Genomic DNA, 18922 nt, shown 5'->3' with positions numbered 1-18922 from the left:
TTTATATTACAATAAAATAAACGTCTTAATGCATTGGACTAAATCTTGCTCCACTATGTGGTGCAAGTCTTTTCATCAAATTTGTAACGTCTATGTGTAAATTAACAATTTCTATACTTTTGACAGTTGTCATCCTCATGGTGTACAGAACTCAATGCTTTTGTGCCTTCTCAGCTGTTTATGCAGAAATTATGCAAAGCTGCTTCTGTAGTGATTTTTTTTTCCTTCAGAAAGATTTGGACAGGCAGTTATTTAATTATGCTTGCATTTTGTTTTATTGTTAACCAATATTCTGGTGTTTATTACAAAATGTTGTTTTAGCTATTGCAGCAATTACTATAAAATAAGACTCTGACATATAAAAAAAATTCCTTTAAACAAATCTGCACACTCCTTTTGGGCTCCTATTTAAAGCACAGGAACCCATGTTTCTGTGGCAAGAGCCATGCAGGAGATATTTACCTCTTAAATGGCTGATTTTTTTTTTTTTTTTTTTACACGGAATGGCTGTGGTCAGTTTGGTCTTGTGGAATTTAAAAAACCTGCAAAAAGGGCTAGATAAGTATTCTAAATAGTTGTTGCTGTATTAAGGAACTTAAAAAAAGTTGTACGGTCTGTAGCAACTCACTTAAAAGTTCATTTTACTGGAAAACAAAAGTAAGTAATGATTTAAGATAAAAATTTTAAACAGCAGAAACACCAAAACATTAGAGCATTGAATTTTTATTTTGAAATATTTCTTACTCAACAAGATGAATTTATTTTATGAGCAGCATGTCACAAAGTGGCTTCATTGCTACTTGTGAAAAAATAAATAGGGTCATCAGAGAAAAAACAAACAGTTGGCTGTTTTCAAATCGAAGGGTATAAACTTTAAGAGTGACTATAGAGCTCCAGTAGAGTAGCTAGAATTTTTGAGATTAAATAAGTAATTTCTTGGGGAACTGTTTCAGATCTATGGTTGTGGTTTTGTGTGGTGTGTTTGTTGTTGTTGTTGTTGGGGGTTTTTTTGAGACCCCAGAGCATTCAAGGACTGAGATTGCAGTGGTGACTTTAAATCTGTTCTGTTTTTTTTTTTCATAGTTCTGCTTTAGGAAGGTTGGTGAGGTGATAATGAGTGTTCAGTAACAGCCTGTGAATGTTATTCTCTTTATAAGACTAGCATTTTCATGTTGTTGTGATCACTCTCATGTAGCTTTCTGTTATGTATTTGTTATCAGAATGCATATAAGCAACACTGAATTGAAACCTTTATCAGAGTGACTTAAATGATTTACAGCCAGAATTGCCACAGGAAATTCATGTGATTTAACATGTTTGGTGTTTTCTTAAGTGTTCTATTTTCTTTTTACTCTTCATCACAATTTAATAAATATGTTCTAAACTATGTACTGGAACACTCTTACAGAAATACTTAAGTATATCATTAGAAAAGCTGAAGTTTGTTTTTCGTTTGCTTTGTGGTGCAGAATGGTGGCGGACAGCGGATACACACTCTCGTTCTGGGGCATCTTTCTTCCCACCGCTCTTGGGAATTCCACCATTGTTTGCACCTCCTGCCCAAAATCATGATTCTACTCCATTCCACTCAAGAGCTACAGGAAAAAATAGTCGGGGCAGTACAGAAAAAGGTAATGGCTAAAACTATACAGTGAAGGAATGTATTAAACTCGTGCATGTGCAGAAAGATGTGGAATTTGAGCTCTAATTCTTATTGTTCTTCCCATTCCTTAAAAGTTCACCGTGAAGTTATTCTGTCAGCAAAGTGTGTAACATACAAGTATGGGTTTTCAATAACAAAAATGCCCTTACTAATACTATTTTTTACCCTTCTACCTTTGAGAATTTATCTGGGACTGAATACTGGGGAAGATTTTTTTTTTCTTTTGATGTTTATGGGTTTATTTGTGAGCCTGTACTTCCATACTGAATACAGTTCTGCATATAAAAAGCAGATAGCAAGGTAGTTGCGTGCAGGAAGATATGGAGGGGGAGGGATAGGCCTATGATCTCTGCAAAACCAGCCTGTTAGAACATTTTTTTTACAATTCAAACTAGTATTTTCTGTAGTGGTACTTCATGTCTTTTGAAGATACAACATGCATTTGTTTGAGGCACAAGCAGCTTTTTTGTTATAGTTTTAGTAGCTTTTAGGAGACCTGATAGGTATTTCAAAGTCAATCTGATGATAGTTGTGGGATTGCAGAGCAACAAGTTCATGTGGTTATAGGGATATTTTCTTAGAAAACACTTGTTTGGTTTATTGTGGTTTTCTTTGGAGTCTTGATATTTCAAAATCTGAAGCAGATTGTTCTGTGAGATACTTACTGGATTGTATATGTTTTTGTATTTTTTTTTTTTGGAGAATCTTGTTTTTCTGTCCCTGATTAAACTCTAGGATAGCTTGGATTTCAGATCTTTTATTTATTTTTTTTAACCTTACAGCATTAGATTTGTTTGCCCTTCAGGTGATGGGTGGTCTGCATGTTTTTGTTCAAGTAAGTCCATGAGCAATTCAAAGTGATTCTTAGATGGAAAAACTGAGATTATGATAGGAGTTAACTGGGAGTAGTCTAGTGTCATGTTAAGGGTTTATTTGAAGCTAGGTTAGTGTGACTGGGGCATCACAAAGAAAGGGCATGCTATTTTAGTGTTTGTTTTTTTTAAGTGTCACTTTGTAAAATCTGTCATTTTAAGGTATAAATGGATCACTGAATGGGAACAGTACCACTGCAGTATGTGGTATCAGCACATCTGTACTATCCACTAGCATTGCAGCATCTGCAGGACAACTGAAAACTATAACCTCAGGAGCAGGAGGTCGCAAATACAACCAGGAGCAAAGCAAAGCTCAGCTTTTGGACACCAGAGGTGACAAAATCAAAGATAAGGTAAATATGCATAAACAACTTAAGATTCAACTGAAAAAATTGAGATGGTAAGTGTTCAGATTTGTGCGAACAGTTGCCTTTTTAAGTGTTTTATGTCAATACAAAATGTTTTGTTGCTTTTTTTTTTAAACTTTTTACATGTTTATGAACTATTAGCACTAACTTCACTAGATAACATCTATAATTTTTAACATTTTCATTTATGCAATTATAAAATCCAAGTATATTTTAAACACAAATATTCAAGAACATACTATAAAATATATATTGATATATAATTTATGTTATATATATATGTATATATATAAAATATAATATAATATATAATCACAATATATATTGACATTATATATTAGCATAGTGGACGAAAGGCTTGACATAAGCGAGCAGTGTGCATGTGCAGCCCAGAAGGCCAACTGCATCCTGGGCTGCATCAAGAGAGGCGTGACCAGCAGGTCAAGGGAGGCGATTGTCCCACTCTACTCTGCCCTCGTGAGGCCCCACCTGGAGTATGATCTGTTAGAGCGAGTCCAGAGGAGGGCTACAAAGATGCTCAGAGGGCTGGAGCACTTCTCCTTCCAAGAAAGGCTGAGAGAGCTGGCGCTGTTCAGCCTAAAGAAATGAAAGCTTCAGGGTGACCTCACTGCAAAAGGGGACTTACAAAAAAGATGGAGGGCTACTCTTTGCTCAATCAGATAACGACAGGACGAGGGGGAATGGTTTTAAACTAAAAGAGTGGAGATTTAGATTAGAGGTTAGGAGGGAATTCTTCGCTCAGAGGGTGGTGAGGCACTGGAACAGGTTGCCCAGAGAGGTTGTGGATACCCCATCCCTGGAGGTGTTCAAGGCCAGGTTGGATGAGGCCCTGAGCAACCTCATCTTGTGTGTGGCATGCCTTCTTATGGCAGGGGGGGTTGGAACTAGATGATCTTTGAGGTCCCTTTTTTTATGATTCTGTAGAATATTATAATCAAGCTACAACATATAAATATATAAAATTATATTTTCTTGTAGTATAAATCAGAAGAACTGAGTAATATCATTGACTGTGATTCAGCAAAGAGCTTGTGCAGCCATCTGATATTGAAGACATGAGTAGTTTCATAGAGTTAAACTACACGTTTTTGAAGTTCTTTGCTCCTCTTGAAACCAAAATTACTAGATTACTTACTGTCCCATTTCCCGTGTTTTTACTTGGGGTATCAACTGCTGTTGCATTAGAAGCTAAGGAATTCTAGATTAAAATAAATCTTGATTATTTTTTTTTTCGGGTGAGAAAGTTGACCCTGTTGCTTTCTTTCTCTTGCTGCATTATGTTCAGATACAAGATCTGGGTGTTCTGAGGTTTGGCATTTTCAATGGACTGGTGTTTGCATGTATCTACATTAAAAAAAAAAAGAAAAAAAAAAAGCTGTTAAAAATAGCAGTAATATTATTAATTGTATTTGTCTAGTGATATAGCTTTTAATATACTAAAATTAGGGAAATGGTTGACATACTAAAGAACATTTTCCCTCATACCTTACTCATTTTTTAAACCATCAGCAACTTTTGAAGGTATTAAGATAGAGGAATTTGACCTTTTCCTCTCTTAAATATTAGATATATCTCTTTCCTTTTTGAAATTCTTTCATTGTGGATATCTGTGCAAAATGTAAGCTTTGTTTCTACAGTTCAGAAGTAAAGCTTTTTTCCAGATAATGTCTGTGGATATATCTGTATATGTAAATGACATGTCTGACTGATACTGTAGTTAGGCAGAATGCTGGATAAAATTCTCTCTTAATACCTCCAAATAATTTCTCAAAAGGTTATATTGTAAGTAAATAAATAAGAAAACTGTTCTCTGTTTGGCTGTTTGCCCTATTCAGAAAACTGAGCTGGTTAAGTTAGTTACTTGTTAACATGAGTATCACTGGAAGTTTCACCTTTTTTTTCCTTTTCCTCAAATTTCAGTCAGGATCTTTGTCAGCATTATTTTCTTCTCCTTTGTATTATCTTTTGTCTGTAAGTATGAATTTTCTTCCTTTTCTGTGAAACACTTAGATGTGGTTGGTGTTTGTCAATGGAGTTATTTGAACAAACTTTCCAATCAAAACATACAGGATGCTATAGAAGAGAAGTGGATCAGAAGATTTGATTTAATTTTTTTTTTTTGTTTCAGTATGTTAGAAAGTGAAGGGATGAAAGACATGGGCTTCTGATGGCTCTTGAACAGGAGACGTTTATTGCCATTTTTCACTATTACATATACTTTCCCCGTAGCCCCATGCGCTGTCCATGCCCCCGAATCTGTCATACAGTTGATTAGAAACCCTCAGACACGCGCCTCGAGCCGGCCAGCATTTGGCCACTGCCCAAAGCTCATCTTTAACACCGTAGTCAATTTACTTTATCTTGACCTTGCTCAAGTTTCTGTTTCTACCGCTTGTTTCCTCGTTATCTCTAATTCAGGGACGTGTGAAACAGCGCAAAGCCACCTGCGAATTCCTTTCCCACAAGAAAGAATCCACAGGTGGAACTGAGTCTCTAAAGCAGGGGAAAAGTAGTCAGTAGGAAGACAATATTTTGTGCTGCGATTTCTGTAGAAAGATGTTTTGCTCTTAAATGTGAAGGTGTAACATCATTTACATCTTTTCCTATTTTCTACTCTCTATAGGAGATTTTATTGTGTAGCTTATTTTGTAAGACTTTTAGTTCCTTATACTTTTGTGTGTTCTTTTCTTTAAGGCTTCTTCAGGGTTTTAATTTTTAATGTTCCTCTGATTTCTTTGATCTTGTCTGTAGTTGCAATTTTCTTTCAGGGTTGTCAGCATGTTAGTTTTCTGGGATAATATGCCTTAAGTTTCATCCTAATGTATACTGGTTCTCTTGTTCCCTAAAGTTGCAAATTACTTAAAGGCTTAAGGTAGTTCATAAAATGTATGTGCACTCGTCAGAGCAAACCCATTTTCTTTGGGTTAGATCAAACCACCTTCTGTCTGGGTAGTGGGCTGTTTCACAGTCTGTAGCTTTGCCCACGCTGAACGTGACCATAAAGTCACTAGCAAGTGACTTTATGTCTCTTGCTAGTCTCCCACTCTAATCTGTGCTGGTGGCGTGCAGGCCTTTTTGTACTGTGGTGCCCAGAACTGCACACAGTACTCGAGATGAGGCCGCACCAACGCTGAGTAGAGCGGGACAGTAACTTCCCTTGACCGACTAGCAATGCTGTGCTTGATGCACCCCAAGATATGGTTGGCCCTCCTGGCTGCCAGGACACACTGCTGGCTCGTATTCAGCTTGCTATCAACCATAACCCTCAGATCTCTCTCTACGGGGGATGAAGGGCAAAAACTAGGATAGGATCCTATTTATGTAGCTCCAGGATGCATTGTTACTTTTATTACTTCAGATCATGATTTGTTCTTTATTTTATGACCTTCATGAAAAAATGCTCTGCATCTGTGAAAAATATTAAACAGAAAGATACTTAAATATGATGTCAAAGAGGTCAGCAACAAAACATTTAGGACCTACTGTAGACAGGTACAGTTTTTTAGAACTGCTTTTTTGTCTGCATACATTCAGATCACAGTCCCTTACATGAAATACCAGCTGACACTTTTCTGAATTGAGCAGTGAAACAGTAAATCCAAATAAATATAAATTTTTAAGATATCTCAACAACAAACCAATGCATGTGGTGTTATGCATAAGGCATGTTTAGAGAAGTTTTACTGTGTTCATCACAAGAATCAATAAAGAAAATGTAGTTTAAAAGAACATACAGTTACCAGCCAATTGACAAGTAACTGAGACTCAATCCACTTACAGCTTCTACATTTCATGGATGTTTCGTGATGTAAATTCAGTCCCACTTAAAAGAAGTTTATGTTCTTCTACTAATATAATTGAATTCCTTCTTAACAAGACAAAGATTATTGACATAAAATTGCTTTCTTTTTAGTACCTTGATTTATTATACACAAACCATGAACAAAATAGGTAACTATTTTGTTGGCATTAACTATTCCAAGAGGTTTATTTTTTTCTTAACAAACCATTTATTTTTAAAGCACAGTTTCTCTGATGTTCCCATTTGTATTGAATTGCTGCATCTTTTTTTAACCTCTATGCACCATTTTTGCTGTCCATCTATCTTCCTTTTGACTGTTTTTACAATTTCTGTTAGTGACTTTATGTGCCCTGTTCAGATGCTACATAGGCATCAGAAGCAGAATGTTAGTATCTGTAATTTTGTTTCATGTGATTCTCTACCTTCCAGCATCTTTCTGCCAACTCTACTTTAAATGCACCCTGATGCAGTAATACATACTTTCATGTCTCTCTCACATATCTACCATTATAATACTCAAGTCTCAATGAAGCTCCTTCACATACGTTTATAAAATGTATTTCTTTTAATTAGCTTCTTTAAAAAGCTAATTTTCCCCATATCTTGCATTTTCAAATCTGGTCTTGCAGTGTAAACATCTCAGAGGTTAGTTTGTTTTTTTCTGACATTGCTTCTCCATTCTTCTGTTTCTTCATTTGCTTTCCTGCTCTGGTCTGCAAATTGATTCTTTCCAAGAAGAATTTAAATATAACGTTGTCAGAGTATTTCAGCAGGTTTTGGTCCTTTTTCTAGAAGCAATTCCCAGAAGCAATTTGATTGTTTTCAGTCGCCATAAACTTATACCGCTGAATAACACATACTGTGAAATTACAAATAATGTAGTTTAAATGAATATGCTTCTTAAATAGATTGGTGAATTTAATACATGTTGCTCTTTCTGTGTTACTTTTGCCAAAAATCTTTCGGTTTTTGAATTTTTGGAAGCAATATATTCTGTGGATGTTTTCTAGACCTGAATTCCAGACCAGTTTTCTAGGCTCTAATTCGATTTCTTGCTTTGAAATGTAGGTTGCCAACTACAGTCCTGCCAGTGTGCCCCAAAAAACATTTTGGCAGGACCTTGTGACCTGTGTCGTTTTCATCACCTTGTGAAATGCTTCTTAGTTTCTTGCTAAGGCTACCTTAGTTGTGTTCGAGGATTGCAGGCCCCTTTACTCCGAAGTCTTAGTGTTTTTTGTTTTGAATATTATGCATACTAAAAGGTGATTCAACAGATTAAAGCTGAACCATTAATAGAGCATTCATCTTCCTGTTAGAAGCCCAGAAAAAAAGCAGTGGAAAGCTCCAGTAATAGCGACAGTGATTCAGGCTCTTCTTCAGACACATCAAGTGAAGGCATAAGTAGTAGCGACTCTGATGATCTAGAGGAGGATGAAGAAGAGGAGGAGGAGGACCAGAGTGCTGAAGAAAGTGAAGATGATGAATCTGATTCTGAAAATGAAACACATCACAAAACCAAGAACAAGGTATGACATCTCACTTTGATGTTTGCAGTTTTGTCACTGAAAGCTGTTGGTAAAAAAAAAAAAGATACAATGTTTGTACCATAGAATAATTATTTAACATTTACAAATGTTAGGAATGCTGGGTTTGGTTTGGTTTACTTTTTTTTTTTTTTCACTTTCCCTTTTTTTGGTATCTTTTTCTTGTTCCTGAGGGGCTAGGGGGTAACAAGTGGTAGATTGTTTTATTGTCAGGTGGGAAATAAATTCAAAAACAAACAAAAAAAGCCCCACACTGAACACCAAGAAATGATGTGCTGTGCATTTATAGTGTATTGGAAGTATACCTTTGCCTAAATATTGCATTTTGGCAGGGCAGTTGCCTTTTTTCTAGTAGGATAGTTACTTTTCCTGATAACCAATAGAAGAGAAAGATTTGAATCTACTAGGAATCCTGTTAGGTTTACAGTTGACAGTACATTTTAAAATGATCACGTTTTAGTACTCTTTCTCTACTATTAGCATTGTATTCATACGCTGAAGCTATCTTGGAAAGAAAAAAAAGCCTAAATATGTAACAAGATTTTTTTAAATTTATTTTTTGTCTTCAGCAAAGAAGAGTATAATCATTCTTCGAGGATGGATAATGTAATTTTTTTTTCTGCATCTTTAACTGATGTAATATGAACAGTCATAAATGTATGTTTTGCAGGTGCTAATGCATAGTGGTGTAACAGATACGAAAACTGATGGACAAAAAACACTTGAAAAGCCCCAAGAAAAAAGAACACACCAGCAGATACCTCTTGTGTCTGATTCCCAGACTCACTCATCGTTCCAGTCCCAGCAGAAGCAGCCTCAGGTTTTGTCACAGCAGCTTCCATTTATTTTCCAAAGCTCTCAGGCAAAGGAGGAATCTGTGAACAAACACACTAGCGTAATACAGTCTACAGGATTGGTTCCCAATGTGAAACCTTTGTCTTTGGTACATCAAGCCAAAAAGGAAACCTATTTAAAACTCATAGTTCCGTCCTCTGATCTACTCAAAGCAGGGAATAAGAATACCTCTGAAGACTCTGTCCCTTTGACCAGCGATATACGATCAAAACGAGTGAGTGAAAAAACACTGTTTTTCTAACTATTTATAACCTGTACTGTCTGCTTAACAAGTTGTTATCAAGACTTAATAGTGTGTTATCAAACTTTCAATATAATGTTAAAATATAATTTAAAGTGGTCTGCAGTTTGTTGTTAAATTTGAACCTTTTCTTTGAAGGTCACCTAGTAACTTTGGTATCATACTATTGTAAATACAGTAAGCCCTGTAATACTTGGACACAAGGGATAACTAAAAATGTAACTGCATTTGGAAGGGCTTCAGTGTGGTGGTTTATGAAGGTTATAAACTACTCTGTTTAGATGCTGACAAAGAAAGGAAAGGACTTTTTGTGCACCTCTTAAAGAAATTTGAGCAACTAAAATCAACATCAAAATGAGAAAAATACTCCTGAGAAATTTTATGGGCTTGGACGTTTTAGCTTTGCTTCTCATAGTTTTAATCAAAATGCTAGTCTAATACTTTCAATATCTAGTCATATAAGCGAGACTATTCTTTGTTTCAAGTTGGTTATTTTTAAGTCAAAGTAATTAAAGCTACCTTTTAAAATCGTGTTTTAAAACCAGAGAGCTGGAATCCTCAAAAATGTCAATTTACTTTTTTTTTTTTTTTCTCATAGAGAGGGGGTGTTCATGGATTGATAGCTATTAACACTCAGTATGGCCTTTGCAATAAAATTTTTATTTCCTTTTTCCTTTCATGGTTCTACAATATGTTTACACGTATCTAACCTAACAGTACTGTAACTTATTCTTTGTAGATTATATACTTTTTTTTTATTGTTGATTAAGGCAGAATTGTTTTTGTTGACTTGTGATGACTTTTCATAATTTCTGGTCTGTTTATTTGTAATGGAGATTGGAAGATAAAAATGTAATATTTTAAAAATGTTGAAGCTGGATATATATATGTATAAATATGTTTATGAAGATGTTTCTTTTTTTTTTTTTAAACACCTCATTATAAGTAGTGTAGATGAAAAGTAAAATAAAGTCTGATTCACAGCTAGCTCACCATCTAAGGATTTTAAAGTTTTAACGCAATTTTTATTCCTAGTCTGGAAAAGAAACACTACTTCTTTCAACTCCCAGTTGCTTCTTAACATTTAAATAAGCTAATCATTTAACTAGAATTTGTAAATAAATTATAATTATGACAACACGTGTCTTTGCCATCGGAAGAGGCTTCTGTTGTCAAATTTAGGTTGAGAGTCTTTAGGTGGTGGTCCATTTTCCATTTAGTGTTTTGATTTCTTTGTTACTGGAAACAAGCACTATGTAAATATTTTTATGGGTTTTGTTTGATAGTCAGTTTTAAATGGTAGTGACTTCAAGATGTATTGTATTTGACTTAATATTTAAAAATTGATTTTAGATGCACCATATTCTTCTTTTTTAATCAAGGAAGATGAATTTTCTTTATCCTTGGAATAGTCTTGAGACAAGAGCTTTATATGTATTTCTGAAGCACTAATGACTACTATGTCATTTTAAGTTTTATCTGAAGAAATATAAAGTACTATTTTTTCAGAGATTAAAGCCTAGCTTAACACAGTGCTTTTGGGTAATAACATTTTTCTGATGATTTTCTGGATAAAACGTTTCTGTGCCAAGAGTCCTCTTGTTTTTTTCCAGTTTTATAGCCATTAGTATGTTTGTATTTACTGTGTACTTTAAAATAGACAAATTCCTAAAGATAGTTTAAATTCAGTAATGAAATTTAATATACTGAAATGAGTAAAAAGTGTGTTTATCTTTATGTAGGTACATAAAGGTAATCTATTTTTCTTTTTTTTTTAAGATCATGCTTAATTTCTTCATGAAAACTGTTGTCCAGAGCAATGCAGCAATCTTCCCTGCATTATTTAGATCAGCTTTGTTTTGTGTTCAGTTCATCTTTTCTTACTTGATTTACACTGAAAATCCCAGGATTTAAAGACTTAACTTGTAGCTACTCATCTCTTCTGTTGTCACTAGCACCTACTTTTGACCTACTAAAAATAGTTTTTCTGAAAGCACATTTTAAAGATTTAATAGAGTTCATCTGGCTGAAAAAAAAAAAAGAAAAGAAAATCCAGATTTTATTCCTCTGTCTTCTTATTTCTTTAGGAACAATATAAACAGACATTCCCAGCAGCACATCTAAAGAAACAAGAATCATCTAAGAACCTGAAGAAGGTTATTGCAGCTTTGTCAAGCTCCAAACCAACATCTAGTTCACCAGCTCATCAAAAACTCACATCTTTGGAAAACAACCATTCTAATCCATTCCTGACAAATGCACTTCTAGGTAATCACCAACCCAATGGAGTTATTCAGAGCGTCATCCAGGAGGCTCCTCTTGCACTTACTACGAAACCGAAATCCCACACCAAGATCAATGAAAGTGTAGCCATTTCTAGCAGTACCCCCTTTTCTTTGCCAGTGAACTTGAGTGCATGTGGGAAAAAACCAACTGGTAACCGGACACCTGTTATGCCCTCTACCTCTCCTGTGTTACCTGGTTCAGGAAAGGACAAAGCAGTCAGCAATAACGCAGTAAATGCAGTAAAAACACAACACCGCCTTCATTCTCCAAAACTGGTGGTGGAGCAGTTCAGAGGGGTAGACTCAGATGCCCCCAGCAGTAAGGACTCTGACGATTCAAATGACGATGATGACGACGATGAAGATGAAGATGAGGATGATGAAGATGATGATTCTGATGATAGCCAATCAGGTGGTTTAATCTTTTTAATAGGAAAAACAAACTTTTTTGTGTGTGTGTTGAAAACATGCATTATCCCCACTGTATTTCAAAATGAAGGCAACGTTGAGGCAGCATGGTCCACCCAGTGTCTTCAGGATACCATGGAAAGTAGCGCATGCCTCCAAGTCCTTCCTTATGTTATATCCAAAATCATGTTTTGAGTATTCTGATACTTGGTCACATGGCAGGTATACTTTCAGCTGCCTAGTAAAGGGGGTCTGAGGGCCTTCTGGAAAGGCTGTTGGAGACCTGACATCCAGATAAATCACCCAGCCTACAGTTCATGTACTGTTTGGATGGCAGTGTGCTCAGAAGAGTGTTGGAGACAGTAGGCTGTTAACGGTTAATTATTCTGTTAGGCAGAGCCCATTTGCAGAGCAGGCTTCCCCATCCAGAGAGAAAGTAAGGCAAATTGCTTTCAAGTTTTCAAGACTGGCAAGAAAAATGTATTTCTAGGCTTCATTCAGGAGCATGGTAGTGAGTGAGCAAGATTACAGGAAGGTACCAGGACAGTTGTAAAGGCTGCAATGTTCACAGATATCTTTCAGGTTGCTTTTTTAAGTCTTTGAATCAGTTCAGAAAGGCTAGACCTGTTTTGAAGACTTGATTATATTCCCAGCTACTCCCTCCCCCTGTGAGCCCACGTCCCTTGTGTTCAGCTCCACCTTTGTTATTCTCTCTCCTCCTTTTATCCACATACCCTATACTAATCCTTTTTTTGTCTTCAGAACTGTAGCCAGTCTTCCATTCCTTATCCTGTCTACCCTTTACCCTATCTCTAACTCTTCCTTTTTCCAGATTGTGACACCTCCAGTTCTGACATCTCTTTCCCTCTACCCAGTTCCACCATTTGCTTCTTCCTCTTTATGCTAGATTTCACAGCCTGTGAAGTGCCATTCATGTGCAAGTGCTTGGCCACTGCCAGGTTCACAGAGGAGTCTTACTTAGCTGTAGCCATAGTAAACAATCTCTTCACAGAATCATAGAATGGCTCGGGTTGGAAGGGACCTTAAAGATCATCTAGTTCCGACACTCCTGCCCCCCTCTTAAAACACTTCAGTTTCTGTCGATCTTCTCCTCATGGGAAAAACAAGGAATTCAGTTCCAAACAGCGGTGCATTATAGTGGAGGATTACTTTATGCTGTCATTATTTTAGTCGTTTAAAAGTTTAGGTAATTCGTTATAACCTTCAATTGCTACTCAGGAAATGTTTTAAAAATTTTGAATTCAAAACACCTTACTTAATAAGACCAAAGACTTTGCAAGTGTTAAAACTTAAGTGTTTGCTATTAGTAACTTGGTCATAATGTGCCTTTTGCTATGTTTTTTTAAAGAGTCCGACAGTAATTCTGAATCGGATACCGAAGGGTCTGAAGATGAAGATGATGAGGATGATAAGGATCAAGATGAATCAGATACAGACACTGAGGGAGAAAAAACTCCACTGAAACTGAATAAAACTGCTTCCTCCATGAAGAGCTCTTCCATTGGTCCTGCAGCTCATTCCACCCCGCTTAATCTCCAAGCAGCAAAGACCCCAAGCTCTGCACCAGCTGCTTTATGTCCAGAGTCCCAGCCTGCAGTTTTTCTTGGGACAGCACCATCTACTCTTACACCAAGTACACACTGTGGTATCTGAATGTCTTTTTATATAATTCAGTTATACACCTAAGTGGCATGTGTTGCAAAACTACTTATAAAAAGTAGTTTAGGCACTGATATCAGGTGATTTTTTTCATGAGTGTTTGCAACAGACCTTAAAATCATTCAGCAGAATTGCAAATACCTGGAATCTGAACATTACACTTAGCCTAGGACGTCTTAGTCCATGTAATTATTTGACAGAAAGTAAGATGTATTAACCAGATTTCATGATGATTACACTAAAACTATTGTTTGGTCTTTATTTACCATTTTATTCCAAACTAGTAATTTTTTGCTTACTTCTAACTTCTATGTATCATAGCTTGCACACAGCCTTCTATTTCTGCACCTTCTTCAACAAAGCTAGTGACTGTGTTTTGTTAAAATATATCTTTATTCATTATTTGTTTTGAAATTCTCAATAAGAATGTATGGATCATGCCCACAGAATTATTTTTGAAAGTTTCATGGAAGGAACCATTTAGCAGTTTCCTGATACTTTTGTAGTGTTTATAATTCTTTATCTGGTTACTAATTTGAATGATTAAGTAATTACAGCTGCTGCAGAAAGGGCTGCGTTTTTGAAAGTCAGTCACACTCCTCAGTTTGTACAGTATCAAATCAAGTTTCATATTTACTGCTTTGAATTAGCAACTTGATATTTAATTAACGTACAAGTAAGTAGTTTTTTAATGGTGACATCCACTCATAATTGTTTTTTGTACTTGGATTCAGTGGAATAGGTGTTAGATGCCATGTCATGAAGCGCATTAATTTTGAAGGAATATATTGTGATCTACCTCATGTTTTTCCCAGAAACAAGCATATGAATTACGCAGTTTGTGGAAGATTTTACACGTATTGGGAGTAATCAGAATTCTTAAAGTACAAAGTTACTTTATTTCTTAGAAATCTGGGATGATATATGATACTTCTAAAAGGCTGTTAGTGGATTTTTGTTAGTGTGTTGAGGTAAGAGATAGAATACATTGATTTTGTCTCCTTGTTTTAGGCCTAATACTTTTTTCCTACTAAGAATGGCTATAAATCTATTAAAATATTTTTGTGTTCATCTTACCTAAAGGTAATTTATTGCTGAAGAGGTTTAGAGTCTCTTCTCTATATCTGGTTTGCATTGGAGAACTCATTTTTTCAGTTCAGTTGTATTTGGACAAACAACGTTCCTCCCTCTACCATGAGTGTTAGAAGTAATGTAATGATCATGTTAGCTTAAGACTGCAGATATGTGTCCAAGCAGTTTGGCATTCAGGCATGGGCAGCTCCACGCTGTTTTCTGTCGAGGATTCTAATCAGCAGTTGTTTCCAGATCATTCAGTCTTCTCCATTGGAAACCTGTGCCATTACACCATACGGTACTCCTTCTAACTGTAATAGGTTGGAGCAAATTTCAAAGATGTGGTTTGATAAGGATACTCTCTCATGTCCACTTAGGAAGAGTTATATCACACTCTTATCACAAGGTCTAGACAAATCTTCCTAAAAGTTAGTCTCTGCACGTAGTTGATAGCTTACTGTTCTCTCAAAAAAGCCTGTGAAAAGAACCAACCTTCAGCACTCTTTAAAGCCTCACATTTGATAATTTTTTCTATTTTTTTTGGATTCAGTCTCTTAAATAGCACCAAACATATCAACAGCTGTTTGAATTCTGAATAGCTGGAATAATCCTGAAAAAATTTCTGCATGTCATAGTTGATGGCAGTCTATGCAGTACTTTTGAAGACAGAGTCTAGTCATATACGGATTTTTAAAGTAAAGGGTTTTTCCCTTTTCATCTTCTGTAATGAAAAATATTAAATATGTTCTGGTATAGAAACACAGGTGTTCATGGAATTATTACAGCGCATCTGCGTATCTCCATCTGAGAGGGCTAACCAAGACAAGCAGCTCAGTACGGCATGATCAGATTTTTCTTCTGGTTACAATTCTAGAAGAAGAGGTTAAAGGAAAGCTAGTGGAAAAAGTATCTCTAAAGGAGAATAAGTTACTCTAGTTTCTTGGTAGTTGAGATATATAATGGCTGTAATGAAAAATGACTTATCTTTTCTTTTGAGGATATAAGTATTAAAGGTATATTCTAGGAACGTGTTACCTTTTTTTTTTTTTTAAACTCTCTTACGTGTTAATTAGAAATTCTTTTTTAGGCATTTCAAAAAGACGAAGAGTAACAGATGAACGGGAGCTGCGTGTTCCTCTAGAATATGGGTAGGTTTACATATATACTTGCTGTTTCCCAGAGGGGAATTAATGTCTTCAAAAATGAGTTGGTAAAGAAATGTTTTAAAAGATTTTTGGGGCTGAAATATAAGAAAAGGAAGGGTTTCAAGGGTTTAGATGTTCAACTCAGTGTCTGTGGATCTCTTTAAAAGTACCAGCATATTTCAAGTATTCATTTGTTCATCAGAGTTACTTTTTTGTGAACATGACCTGCCTTTTAGCAGTTGTGCTGCTGGAAAATAAGTACTTTGGGCTTGTTCTGAGCCGGTAGAGATGCCAAATAACTCCTTAAAGTATAGTTCTAAAATCTGCTAATATGTGAGTAGCTTGATCTAAATAAATTCATGTATAACAAGAAATTTGACAATCTAAATAATAATTTATCTTTTTGCCTATTTGATTTTTTTGATAGTTTGTCAAATTAAGATATGTGACCTTTTCACTTTATGTGAAGTTCTGAAATTGTCTTTATTTGTTGAAAAAAATATTCTTATATACACCTATTCTGAGATTTATGTTATTTGCTTAAAAAAAAAAAAAGTGTTGTTATATACAACTATTTCATGTTAATCTAGCTGGCAAAGAGAAACCCGTATAAGAAACTTTGGTGGTCGTCTTCAAGGAGAAGTAGCATATTTTGCACCTTGTGGAAAGAAGTTGAGACAGTATCCTGAAGTAGTAAAGGTATGTTCCTTTTCTTAACTTCTGTGTTCTAATGCTACTAAGCATGCTTGCAATAAAAAAATTTCATTTTTTCTTCCAATAAAGATCCTTATTTCAAAATACGTGATCTGATGGGTAATGTATCTCAGCCTATTACCGATCTGATCTCCTATATATCCCCTTGATAGAATATGCAAAACATTGCACTCACGGTTAGCTGTACATCAAAGCTGGGTTGTAATTATTTACAAGCTGAAGTGGAAAAATATGTGATTTTTTCAGTATCTCAGCAGAAATGGAATAATGGATATCTCAAGGGACAATTTCAGCTTCAGTGCAAAAATAGGAGTGGGTGACTTCTATGAAGCCAGAGATGGACCGCAGGTATCTGCTTTTTAAAAAGTAAAGTCTTTGATCCAAGGAAATTAACATAAGTTTAGGTGAAGTAGTTTTTGCTACAATCTGAAGCATTAACTGTTTTTAGCTGATTCTTTCTAAAAAATGTGCATATTTCTTTATGATAGTTATTGTGAGATGCTGAGAGCTTGATCACTGTCAGTGCTGAAAAACACTCCTCTTAGTGATTTCACTAGGAGACACCAGGAGTTCAGCATGCCTCACAATCATCTCTGAGCCTGGTTTTGTCTAGTAAGAAGGAACTCAGAGCTACGTATTTTATCTGAGTCAATGTTCAGCTGTTTTTGACTGAAACTGGTCTTCCTGTCTTGTATAAACCTAATATTGATAGCAATTTATGTGTATGCATTAAATTACACTCTTTTCATGTATTCACCTTCATAATATATCTGAAATACATATTTAAATACAAATGTTGGCTGGATCAGGGATCTCAGACTCCGTTCTTAAAATAGTAGATAGTTACAGGAGGGAATGCTTGGTATACCAGTTACGTTTTACCATGGTTGAACTATTAGATGTTGTGTAGATTAAGTTAGAATTTTGGAGAAATTAATACTATTTTTGATCCATACTATATTTCTCTAGTTTAGTCATGTTACTATTTCTTTAGGACGTGTGCAAAAAATTTTGAACTTTGTCAGTAAATATGTTTTCTTCTTTAAAAGATAAGTAACTTTATGTGGTATGGGAATGTGGACAGATGCCACGCTCTGAGCAATCCTGGATTCAGGCTGTAGTTTTCCCTTATGTGGGCTCTATATCCTGTGGAAATGCATAACATTTACATAGTAAAAATTTGAAAGGATAGTATAGGATGAGTTCATGGTAAGCAGCTACTTCGAGGTAGTGCGTGCTGATTCCTGACTTACAGAGCAGAACATTGTTTAAACCTCTTCATGTTTATCCTTCATAAATCAAAAATTACAAGTTCATGTAGGTGTGAACTGCATTATGTTATGTACCTGAACAGCTTATTCTGAACAATTCTTTATACTGTGAACACAGCGTAACGTCAGGATATCTGTTCTCGTTTTACCCTGTTAACTTTTTCTTGTGTTTCTCATATTCTTTCATTAAACTTATTCCCTTCTTTAGTTCTCTTTCTTCTGCCCTTTAATTCATGGGATAATATTCGGATTTGGGACGATACAATTTCAGAAAGAAGGAATGTTGGAAGAGCACATTCCTGTAGGCAAGACTGGCAATATGCAACATTAAGTTATTGTACATCTGACTGTAGTTTCTACTTTTGGATAGTTTGTGGTAGGTTGTGCTTAGACTTTATTAGGCAAGGAAAAAGTTTATTGTAAAAAGAGACTCAAACGGGACAGCTATTTCAGATGTGCTGAGATGTATTTATATTTTAAGTATCAGCTGTTGACTGAGTAGATTGTAACGTGATCAGTTGAGCTACACTCAAGCTGATAATTCACACTTAGTACGTGATAGGTATGATATGTGATACCGGTATTTCATAGTGTGCACCCTTTTTACAGATATTTTTTAATTGTTCACCTGCAAACAATATGTGATAATCATATCTTTACTGATGTCTAGAATCATTTCAAGTAGTTTGATTAGTGCTTATGTTCCAATTTTGATTATTCTGAGTGTTTTTTATTATTGATTCACTGTTAACTTTCCCTTCTTTTATTTTATATTTGTCATCTTCTGAGATGTACAGCATGCATCCAAAGTGATTTTCATAATGCTCATGTATGGAACGAGATACAAATAAAATTCTCTGTGGACTAAATTACCTATACTGAAGAATTGCCTTTAGCAAGCCAAAAATACAGGGGTTACCTGTTTCTGATGGTGCCAGTGTTTCTTTGTCATGGGGCACAAGTAACCTGATACTAC

General features: G+C 35.5%; 1 protein-coding gene across 20 annotated transcripts in view; it reads left to right on the top strand.

Moving 5' to 3' along the window:
- Nucleotides 1–18922, top strand: part of BAZ2B (bromodomain adjacent to zinc finger domain 2B) — a 142153-nt gene that overhangs the window by 79563 nt on the left and 43668 nt on the right. For 13 of the 20 annotated variants that reach the window (XM_080599994.1, XM_080599991.1, XM_080599987.1 and 10 more), the window contains 9 exons: nt 1470–1631; nt 2698–2891; nt 8046–8255; nt 8944–9342; nt 11457–12066; nt 13432–13728; nt 15904–15964; nt 16552–16660; nt 16922–17023. In XM_080599994.1, the coding sequence (XP_080456120.1) occupies nt 1470–1631; nt 2698–2891; nt 8046–8255; nt 8944–9342; nt 11457–12066; nt 13432–13728; nt 15904–15964; nt 16552–16660; nt 16922–17023 (2144 nt within the window). The remainder of the gene's footprint in view (nt 1–1469; nt 1632–2697; nt 2892–8045; nt 8256–8943; nt 9343–11456; nt 12067–13431; nt 13729–15903; nt 15965–16551; nt 16661–16921; nt 17024–18922) is intronic. The other 7 variants (XM_080599988.1, XM_080599999.1, XM_080599997.1 and 4 more) reach the window with 2 other exon arrangements.

The sequence above is a fragment of the Anser brachyrhynchus genome, assembly GCF_964034855.1.
Source record: "Anser brachyrhynchus genome assembly, chromosome: 7".
Classification (NCBI taxonomy): Eukaryota; Metazoa; Chordata; class Aves; order Anseriformes; family Anatidae; genus Anser; species Anser brachyrhynchus.
Note: the sequence above shows the minus strand (reverse complement) of the source record. Positions and strands in the feature narration are given on the sequence as shown.